The 11223-nt window shown below is 37.9% G+C and overlaps 1 protein-coding gene across 6 annotated transcripts; it reads left to right on the top strand.

The window, feature by feature from the left end:
* Nucleotides 1-376: 376 nt before the first annotated feature.
* On the top strand, nt 377-9947 carry LOC122024416 (phosphopantetheine adenylyltransferase-like). 6 transcript variants are annotated; one of them, XR_006123420.1, is made up of 8 exons: nt 377-1137; nt 3790-3932; nt 4008-4079; nt 6278-6337; nt 8611-8705; nt 8815-8884; nt 8989-9239; nt 9310-9947. XR_006123420.1 is itself a non-coding variant. In XM_042583039.1 (7 exons), the coding sequence occupies exons 2-7, from the start codon at nt 3825-3827 to the stop codon at nt 9133-9135; spliced, it is 552 nt and encodes a 183-aa protein (XP_042438973.1). In that variant the 5' UTR covers nt 379-1123; nt 3790-3824; the 3' UTR covers nt 9136-9258. The 6 variants fall into 6 exon arrangements, 1 of the variants encoding a protein (XP_042438973.1); XR_006123419.1 differs by having other exon boundaries at nt 379-1123; nt 9303-9947; XR_006123416.1 differs by having other exon boundaries at nt 379-1123.
* The last annotated feature ends 1276 nt before the right edge of the window (nt 9948-11223 follow it).

The raw sequence follows: 11223 nt of genomic DNA on the forward strand, positions 1-11223 counted from the left end.
GATCTAAGTTATCTAAAGATTGAGAAGAGTTTAATTGAAGATGACAATCCGTCCCAAGGCTAACACGTAGGAGGTAAATCACGGGCGACTACTAACCTTTGAAATAGTGACTAGCACATAATGAAAATATTTACGACTTTACTGAAATTCAAATTTCAGACCTTATTATAACAATACCTCATACATTAATCATTAGACCCATCAAAAAGACTTCATCCAAATCAACCAAATTAACCAAGAACCTTCTAATGATTTCAACCAATGATCTAAATCAATTTAATAACTCACTCTTCAAATCCCACCTTCCAGTCTAATTTTCAAAGTACAATTTTAAATTTTATTGGATTCGTATCCAAATCTCTGGACCCTTCTCTCACACCTAAAAACCAAACCCATTAAAAACGTTAATCCCTCTTCTTCCCGAGGCCATCCCTTCTCCCGCAATCAACGCCGCCACCCTTCTTCCTCCTTCGCCATCCATCTCCTCCACTCCCAAGGGCCGGCGGCAACTTCCTCTCCACCTCCGGCCGACCCTCACCTCACCTCACTTCACCTCACCTCATACTCTTCCCCTCACCGGCCGCCATATCTCCTCACGGACACGCCGCCACCGCCGCACCTCCCTCTCCTCCACCAAGGGCTGGCGGCTCCATCCTTCACCGCCGCCGGACGTCCGGCCCTCTCTTCCCCCTCTCCATCTTCTTTTACCTTCATCCAAATCCAGTTTTGACGCCAAACTTCTCCTCACGGACAGAAGGCAGAGAGCATCTCCGTCCAGTACCGCTGCCGCTGCCGCTGCCGGAGGGAGCATCTCCGACCATCTTCATCCGCCGGGTTCATCTCCTCCACCTCCTCCCTTTGGGTTAGAAGGGAGGAGAACTAGAGATCTCTTCTTCGGGTTAGAAGAGGAGGCTCCACGTCTCCACAGATCGCAGCAACTCCTTCCATCACTGGCGTCTTTCGTTGCATCCATCTGGTTGACCAGCTCCTTCTTCGGGTTAGAAGAAGGGATCCGGCCGCCCTTTACTTGAAGCCGCAGCCCCTTCTGCACCCGCTCTGTCATCCAGCAGCCCTTCTCTTCGGGTTAGAAGAGGAGGATTCTCGACAGCCCCTTCCTCCTCAGGTTAGAAGAGGAAGGTCCAATCTCCTCCGCAACTTGGGTTGTTTTCTTTTCATGTGTTGGTTGATATGTTGAGTTGATCATTTGGTTGTATGATTGTTGGTTGTTGAGTATGTTAAATGCTTGTATCAATTGAACTCCCTTGTTAAGGTTTCAAGCATTAGTTTCGAATTGTTCAATGCTCACAACATGTTCGTTGAAATGCCTCAACCAATTGTGTTACTATAATTGTTGCAATTAGGTTAGTTTAATTCCATACAATGCTTGTTAGTTTAGCAATTTATGTTTCCATGATGCTTGGTCTTCATTGGGATGTCATTAGGTTAGTTTAGATTTCTTTAATGCTCTAGATTTCATTCAATGGCTCAATGCTTACTTTATGTTGCTTTTAATTTTCTTGCAAGTGTAGATTAGGTTAGATTAGATTTCCTTTACTTGCATTGTCTTTCATGGATTAGGATTTTATTTCATTACATGCAGTGCTAATTCATTTCTTAGTTTTAGAACTCAAACCTAAACCCCCCAGTTTCATATCAAAAACCCAAAAAGCAATAACATTGAATGTTAGGATTATCAACCTACCATTACATTCCTTGTGAGAGATGATCTGAGTCATCCCTATGTTACATTAGCATAGGAGAGGTTAGGTAAATTAATTGTATTGGATACTTGTGGTATGACACTCGAGCTTATGGCTAGAGATTAGCAGCGGCGAGGGTGACCGATGAGAGATCAGTAGCTGCAAGGTGGCGACCACTCTTCGGACAGTTAAGCTTTTGTATATTTCAATTTGATGAGAGGAGAGAGGGTTGACCGACCAGTTATCTCATGCGGTCTTCGATAAAATCGCGATTGTCGACACAGGCGGTGTGAAATCACTAAGGAATGGTGAGCAGGGAGGAAGAGGATTAGGGCATTTGGAATAAAATTTTAATATAATGGTTTTAATTAAAACCGTTATATTGAAATGAAAATTTGATATGATATATATATATATATATATATATATATATATATATATATATATATATATATAACACTCTTATAGTTTTATAAAAATTTATATAACACTGTAATCTGCCGTCGCAGTTGCTTCCAGGTAGGTCTTCAACATTTATATAGGTTTTTTTATTGACTGTAGTTGTGAGATTCTTGCGCGTGCTTTGTCGGTAGAGTACTTGTGCCCGTGCTGGTCCCGTGCCGGAACGGTAAAACCATCCATTTCTGGTGGCACGGGTCGACATTTTAAACATTATTTTGAAGTGACCTTGTGTAATTCTATATTTACATTGTAAGAGTAGGTTGTTGGGTGATATCAGAAGGATGAAGGCTGGAGGCTGATACTAGAAGGCTGTTGCTCGCGGCTATAGGCGTGAGAGGGAGCGACAACCTACTCTTCGGCGACATCCTAGCTCTCGGGCGACAACCCACAACAACCGACTGTAGCCCATCTTCTAGGATGGAAAGAGATGGGAGTGGGCGGCGCGGTGACAACCATGGCGTCGAGTGGCACGACGTGCTTCGAAGACGCGAGAGGGAGAGGCCGGAGGCGGCAGAACTTAGGGCTACAACTTAGGGTAATTTTAAATATATGTATAAATAACTTATATAAAACTTATAGTTTTATAAAAATTTATATAACACTGATATATCATATAAAATTTTCATTTCAATAATTTTTTTTTAATTAAAATCGTTATATTAAAATTTTATTCTAAATGCTCTAATCCTCTTCCTCCTTGCTCACCTTCCTTTGTGATTTCATGACACCTATGGTTGGACAATCACGATTTTGTTGAAGACTACTTGCGATAACTAGTCGATCGACTATCTCTCCTCTCATCGAATTGAAATATACAAAAGCTTACTGCTTACTTGTCCGAAGAGTAGTCGCCGCCTTGCGACTACTGATCTCTCGCCGTTCGCCCTCGTGGCTAGTAATCTCTAGCCGATCACCCTTGCAGCTGCTTCTAGGTAGGTCTTCAACATTTATATAGTTTTTTATTGACTGTAGTCGTGCCGTCAGTTCGCACCGGAGATTCTCGCTTGTGCTGTGCCGGTAGGGTATCAGTGCTCGTGCTGGTCGGTAAAACCATCCGTTTCATGTGGCACGGGTCGGCATCTTAAACATTATGAAGTGACCTTCAAGTGTAATTCTATATTTACATTGTAAGAGTATGTAGTTGGGTGATACCAGAAGGCTGATCTCTATGGACAGGAACATGCAAGGGAGCTAATTTATCATTGCCTCGTTGCTCATATGTATTTTGTTGATGAATAAGGACTATCCTATATGGTTGATAAGATGGTGATTCAATTGTTAAACTTACATAACTTGTAGTTGTAGAGACAGAACAGATTCTAGAGAGTAAGTAGCTAATTGATTGTAATACTAACAACCCAACTAGCTTATATTTTTTGGTAATTTTAATGTACTATTGGTACACTTTTGTTGTTATTGAGTTTTCTTGTACCTGTATCCTTGTTGTCAATTTTTACCCAATGTGCTCATTTGGGTTCACGTTTATTGCGTTGTCTTTAGTTTTAGGTTGTTTATCAAGTTGGTTGTGCAATTGGTTGTCATTTCACATACAAGATATATTGTTTAATTAAATTGTTTGCTCTAACATTGCTTCATATCACATGCGCTGAACAAATTGTATTATCAGAGGACACAAGACTGAACTCAGATAAGGCGTAATAAATGTTGTCAGGTGGTCTGATTCCCTCATCTCCTCCCAATTCTTACAAGTCTATTGTGATTGGTGGCACATTTGATAGGCTTCACCAAGGCCATCATTTGTTCCTCAAGGTCAGTTCCCTTTGCCTCCCTCTCTTTTTCCCTTGTGCCTAATTGAACTTTTCTTCACTTGCTTACTTTTTGCAGGCATCAGCAGATCTTGCCAGAGATAGGATTGTGGTTGGGGTTTGTGATGGACCAATGTTGACCAAAAAAGAGGTATCTTATTTCTCTTCTTTCAAGCTTTTCTTTGTTTTGCTGTCATAAATTGGCTGTTTGGAGATGAACTTGAAATGTGTTCAACTATTCTTTCTTTCTTTATTTTAGCACAATAAATTAAGAAAATCAAATAAGAAAAATACCCTAAGGTTTAAGATAAAGTAATTTTTAATTTGTCTTTGTTAAGCATTATTTGATAGAGTTTGCAAGTTCCATTGACAAAACATTTTTGGTAGGGCTCTCCCGTTAGAGTCGGTCCTTGTTGTTTAAAGGCCCGGGGCGAAACTATAAATTATGCTCCAATTTTATCTGCCGAGCACTGCTTCTTCAAAAAAGAAACTTTTACTTCATCCATCATAGAATATATACACGTATAAAAAAACAGAGTTAACTCATTTAAAATGTCTTCGTGATGCATTTTTAAAAGCAAAATCATCAATAATAGCATCTTATTCAATGCTTTCCAAAATATTCTTTTCAATGCATAAAATTACTAATTCATTTAGCCTATCTTGAGTCATTGTGGTTCATAAATATATTTTACATTGATGCTAAAGCATTGTACATTGATCGATTAACAAAAAGATGTACACCGTGTTCTTTAATTTATCCAAAAAAATATGGACACCGTGTTCTGTAACAAAGCATTTATCTATATTTTTTATCCATATGGACACCATATACATACATTGACATAAGTTTAAAATCCACCGTGTTCTCTAACAAAAAGATGAGATACATAAATTGATAATGTTTTCCTATATGAAGATCAAACTCCATTGCTTCAGGAGATAAGTCAAACTATGTCTACAAATCAAAAGAAAACATAAGAGGAGAAAAATTCAAGATGCTAGTAGAAGTTTCCTATTGAAACTTTAAAATTTAGTCACCCCATCCCCTATAGACTTAATATTTCAAAGTTTGTTTGAGCATAAACAATCTAACGAAATGATAGCAGATACAACCTGTATTTGTAATTGTCTCAAGTAGAATAAACTGAACAATCTATGCTCTTGAAACTTGTAACATACCTGAACATGCTTGTGATAAGCATCCCAATAAATATAACATTGGCAACCATACTTTTACCAATTTCCCAATGAGTGCTTTTGTTGATATTATGCCGAACAAACTCAAAAGGAGACTATAGTTACAAGCACAAGATTTTGCAACCAAAGGCAATATGGAGTAATTATTTAATAATATGCAACACTTCATGTGATATTAATGAAGCAATTGATAAATTTCATGATAAAAACAATGGATAAATGAAAGAATGACAGAAACAAAACATGATTAACAAGAAAATGAAAAGCATGAGCCTTTACCATCAAGGGAGCTTCGTAGCAGCGAGGGAGGGTTGGGAAATCAACAGGGGAAGCAACTTTTTGATCTGCAAGTTTAAATTCAGAGAGAAAACTTATAGATTAATTTCAGCTATCCTTTAAAAGTTTTTTCTATTTGAAATTTATGTTTACTGGCAATGGAGCTTTGTCATGGCGAGGGAGGGAGGCACTGGGAAATGGAAACCCTAGCTTTGTCGCGAGCCTCGCGACGAGTGAGGGAGGCTCAGGGGAAGGTCGGAGAGGGTTGCCATCACGGGGAGCTTCGTTGCAGGGAGCTTCGTCGGTCGAGGGAGAGCGGGAAGAGAGGGCTTGTCTCGCTGAGGGAGGGCGCCTTTGAGAGAGGGCTCGTCGAGTCGTCGCGGCAAGGGAGGGCTTTGGCGAGGAGAATCGCGAGGGCGAGAGAGCCAGAGAGGGCTAGGGCTTCTGTGATGGCGAGGAGAATCGCGAATGATGGGATGAGAAAAAGTTAATTTTATAATAATAATAATAATAATAATAATAATAATAATAAAAAAAAATATATTGGGCCCTTGGTATTTTTTGGGCCCTAGGCTGGAGCCCTGGTAGCCCTGGCCTAGGGCCGGCTTTGTCTCCTGTTTAGATCACACAAAAAATGCTAATTGCTTGCTATGATAGTGAGTAAGGAGATTTTTTGCCACAATGAATGTTATATATAGAAGTAATCTACTAGGTCTATGTGAACTATGTTTTGCAATGATGCCTTTAATTGCCTCCAATTAAGTTAAGCTACAGCTCACTGCATAGTGTTCTGCAAGTTAATTTTAATAATTTTGTCAATTGCAATTTTTTGTTGATCATTATGTCTAAAATTTTCTTTGCTCTTAATTGCAGTATGCTTACTTAATAGAACCTATTGAGAAGCGCATCCAAGGTGTGAAGAACTACATTAAGGTAAGTGAAGATCTACATTAAGGTAATCCATTGAAAGATATATCAATTGCCAGATGAATCTTGTTAATTTATGCATGACTCTGAGCCACCGAACTGCAAAGAGAAATAACCACAAGCTTCAAAATAATTAGTATTACTCTGATTCAAGACTTGAAGTATATTTACTTGTTATTGATTTGTTTATTTGGGCAATCTGATATCTTTTTTCTGTTATTTTCCAATCTAGAAGTTTAATTTTAGTAATAAAATAACTGATCATTTTAGTAGAGAAAATATTTTTGGATTCCCATTCCACTTCACCTTTTCAGCAAGATTATTTATCACACTCAATGCAATAGAAGCAATTGAAATACTATTGAAAATTTTGTTATACATGTAGAGTGTTGTACTTGTACAAATAGATGATGGAGTACCATCAGGATATAATTGTGTCGTGCCTTTCACTTCTTGATAATATTTATAGGAAATAAATTGCAACAAATGACAACTACAGTAGTTAATCATAGTTACATTTTCTGTGACAAATCATATTGCTGAGTTTAAAAGTGACTAGCATCATTGTAATGTCAAATTCAAATAGAATGGAGCCCTAATTCCATTGTAGTGGAGCTTTCCACCTACTTAGACAATCGTATGTAGATTTCATGTTTAGTTTACTTGATTGGTTTCAGTTTTTAGGATCACTATTTTGTAAAATTTCACTCAGAGATGTGATATGGCAAATTATACATTGTTTCACATTATCTCAGACCTATCAAACTTTGTCTTGTTATGCAAAGTACCTCATTTATAATATATTATGATGTATGCAGAAATTTTCTTTTTTAAGTTTGCTGGTCTGTCCATTTAGCTTTAACCCAGTTTTTACGTGTATTTCCAGCATGATTGCCAGCGATGTAGTGATTCTTTACGTTTTACTATCTTTCTACATTTTCCCTTAAACTACAATCTTTGGTGAAATATCATTTCAGTATTTAACTATGTGGAGCTTGATTCCCATAATTTGTTTCTTTTCTTGCTTTGTCTTGACTGGGATCATCTTAGCATCTGCCCATTCTTGCTCTTCAATATCAGTTTTGAAAGTTAGCACTTGATAATAATCTGGCCAAATTGTATTTGCCTGTGTACTAGAAAACTGTGTCATTAGATGAGGATTTTCTTCTATTGAAGTGCAAATCTCAGATGCATCTCCTTTCCTCTTTCCATTCACATTGAAATAGGTTGATACTCTGCCAACTCATTAACTTGTGGAGGATTTGAGAACATCATACGATATTTGATTTGGTATCGCCAGGACATGACTGGGTGACACAAAAGATGTATATTATGATGGAGGTCCACATGTAATTTTGTAATTTTTCCTCGCCCCTCTTGACTTCGCGTCCACTTAAATATAACCTTAATTTTTGAATGTTGACGCATGGTACCCACTAGTTGGAGGACACGTGTTAGTTTCCTTGCTGAGGAGGGTGGGGTAAACATACAGGATGCACTATTTGCAACTATGCCACGATATTGATTTAAGGCTATCCCAGACACCTAAAATTGAGACGCGAGGCTATCCCAGACAATGTGAACACATATCTTGAGGCCTATAAATACTAATCTAGGGTAACTAAGGAGGGGGTTCCTTTACTACCACAACTCACATCAGGATACTGAGAAGAATCAAATCCCCCTTCCCCCTTCCCCCTTCCCCCTTCCCCCTTCTAGCCTTTCTGGAGAGAACTTTCTCCTTCTAAAGAAGCAATTCAGGCAGGATTGTGTCACCCAACTTAAGACCCCAACCTAACTTGTAGTTTGACCTCAACTAAAATAAATTTCTCGGAATCCCACACAGTTCCGCTGAGCTGTTTTCCAGTGTGTTCCTCCAACTCCATTGTTTTACCTTATTGTAAAAGGAAATAAAAGGTTTCTTTCTTTCTTTCTTTTTAGGAAAACTGAGTCAGAACCCAGAATATTCTATCCAAAATTCATTTAAAAAATTGGAATGAATGCATGACTTATAATAAAATTTGCAATTGTTAACAAAAGAGATTTCTACTTCATTGCAACATTTCTTTTCTGTTGTGTAAGTGTGTTTGTATATGTTTAGATTCTTAGAAATTAGAACATAATTCTATCTGAAAAAATCAATGAGAAAATGTTACATCAGAATATAATTAGTTTTGCTCACATAGTCACATGCAAAATGTTAATGAAATGTTTATGTAATCGTTTTTTTTTCCTTTTACTTTATAGTTTTCTGTTTCTCATCTCTGATTCTTTTGTAGTCCATGAAACCTGAGTTGACTGTTGAAGTGGATCCAATCACAGATCCTTATGGTCCATCAATCAGGGATGAACAATTGGAGGCTATAGTTGTGAGGTATTTTACTCTCCATTTGATTTGGAGTGCAATCTAACAGTTAAGAAACAATAAATTAAACTAAAGCATGGTGGAAAACCTCACATAAATTCTTTGAATTTGTCACGAGCAAGGAGACATTGCCTGGGGGAATTGCTGTTAACAGGAAAAGGGCAGAGAGAGGGTTATCACAATTAAAGGTATATATGCACATGGACGTATGTCTATGATTATGAAGTCGGTCACCACCATTCGCGAGTTCCTTGACATTCCAATAGCCATATCCATTGATCTTCAAATGCAGATTGAAGTAGTAGATATATTGCCTGAGGAATCTACGGGAATCAAAATTAGTTCTTCGACATTCCGAAAAATTGAGGCTGCAGAAGCCTTAACAAATCAGCAGTTTGATGGTGACTCGGAGACAGATCCTCTGGCTGCAAGCCATTAGAAGTTTGATACTGAAAACAGATCATGCCCGACTGGTGCTTTTAATAATCAGAGTCAGATATTGGGAATTAAATTGTAATCAAATGCTTAATGTTAGTACTCCAGGTAGTTTTGATGTGATCAACTATGCTCAGTTAGGTCCTGTCATATTTGATCCTTGTGTCTAAGTGTGCAGGAGTTAGGAATACAAGAAGTCGAGCGGAAAACACAACTAGTGAGAAGGATGGCACGGGAAGGGAGTTGACGGACTCGGTGCATTCGAAAGACGAGATGCTGCGGAAGAGTACATCAGTAGACGAGAAGGATGCGCGCAACGGTTCGAGGAACAAGAAGCTGGGGAGAAAGGCTGCTCGAAGAGAAGGTCGGAGTTGGATTCGGGTGAGATCAACTCCGGTTAGTTGGATAATCACCTATGCGAAGACCTACATGAAGAGATCAGTAAAGGAGTTGATCTGCCGTATGGAAGGCGCCTTCAATGGCTTAAAAGACGCCTTCGTACTGTTCATCGAAGGCGTCTTCCAAGCCATGGAAGGCGCATTCCAAGTGATCGTTAGCGAAAATAAGTTTTATCTTCGCACGGATAAAACTTATCACGTTGGAGGTGTCTTTCACCCTATTGAAGGCGTCTTTCAGCCTCAGATAAGATTTTTCAGGGGTTATAAAAAGATCCTTAGAGCTAGGAAATATATCAAAACTTGAACAATAAGTATTGTATACTTTCCTAGTCTTTCTTTTGAGCTATCAACTTCTGTAAAAGACTTTTCTGCCTGCAACAAAGGAGAATTCTAAGTGAAATTTTTTTCAACGTCTTAATTAACAACCAAGCTATCAATTTCTGTAAAAGACTTTTCTGCCTGCAACAAAGGAGAATTCTAAGTGAAATTTTTTTCAACGCCTTAATTAACAACCACCAAAGTTGCCAAGTAAATAGATTATTTTCTTACTTTTTCTTTAATTGTTCAGTTTTATTATTCTGTTTGTTATTATTGTGCTACTAATCAAATCAAAATAGAATAAGAAAAAATTTATTTTTTTATAGGTAATTCACTCTCCTTTTGTCGGTCATGTTGCGCCAACACTTAATGCCTCTTGACTCCATGATAAATACAAGCTAAAATTAAACAAGTGCAATTGTTGGATGTGTCTTTGCATCTAACAATTTACATCACATAGAAACTAAAATTCAAAACAACTCAACAATAAAACAGGTGAATTCATTTTTGTTTTTACTGCAATCACTAGTTCAAGGATTGCCCACTATGCCATTTCAGTTTGCTGCACAAACCATGTATGTAAGGTACATAATTGGTGCAATTCTCCACAAAAGAATCTCGCAGACAAGTGCATGTATACATTGGCCCTGATGAGGCGACACACAGCTTACATGAGCACACTTGACAAGTCATGACTTGACCAATTGTTGGTACACTTTGTAATTGGCACTGATGCAAATTTAATCTTATTACCATGTACAAATCACCCTCCACCTTAGTTACCATGTAGATTTGTTGATTTGCATGTGGGTTCATGCTAACAATGTATTCTAAGCTTAAGTGGTGCAACACAATTAACCAACCAGTATAGTGAATTAGTCTTTGAATTGACATGATCTCTAGCTTGTACGATCAAATGGTTGGCTAGAGAGAGGTCCTGCAATTTTAAAATTTTAAAACAAATTTCTCTTACAAGCACAAAGTACATATTACGAGTAAGCACTGACAAAGGTAGAGATAAAATCCACACGAAAATAGAAGCCTTTCATGCTTTGGAAGTCATTGGAGGACTGAGTGTATTTAAGTGTTAATCGAGTTATATAAGTGATATGTTTTGAGGTTCCTTTACCCCGATACATACTTTTAGCTCCCTGCAGCTGTTTCTGCTTAACTCCAATTGACTGAGTGGAAAATATAACAACTTTATTTACCAATGACTAATTTGCAAGTTGATTGAAAAAATTCAACAAGTCGACTGCTCAAACATTGAGTCAATTGGATCCAATTTCAGTTAACTCCCAATAGCTAAGACAGTAATAATAACTACCAATGACTAGTTTGCCCTCTTGATTATTCAAATGTCAAGTCAAATGAAT

This window comes from Zingiber officinale, chromosome 9B, assembly GCF_018446385.1.
Source record: "Zingiber officinale cultivar Zhangliang chromosome 9B, Zo_v1.1, whole genome shotgun sequence".
NCBI lineage: Eukaryota > Viridiplantae > Streptophyta > Magnoliopsida > Zingiberales > Zingiberaceae > Zingiber > Zingiber officinale.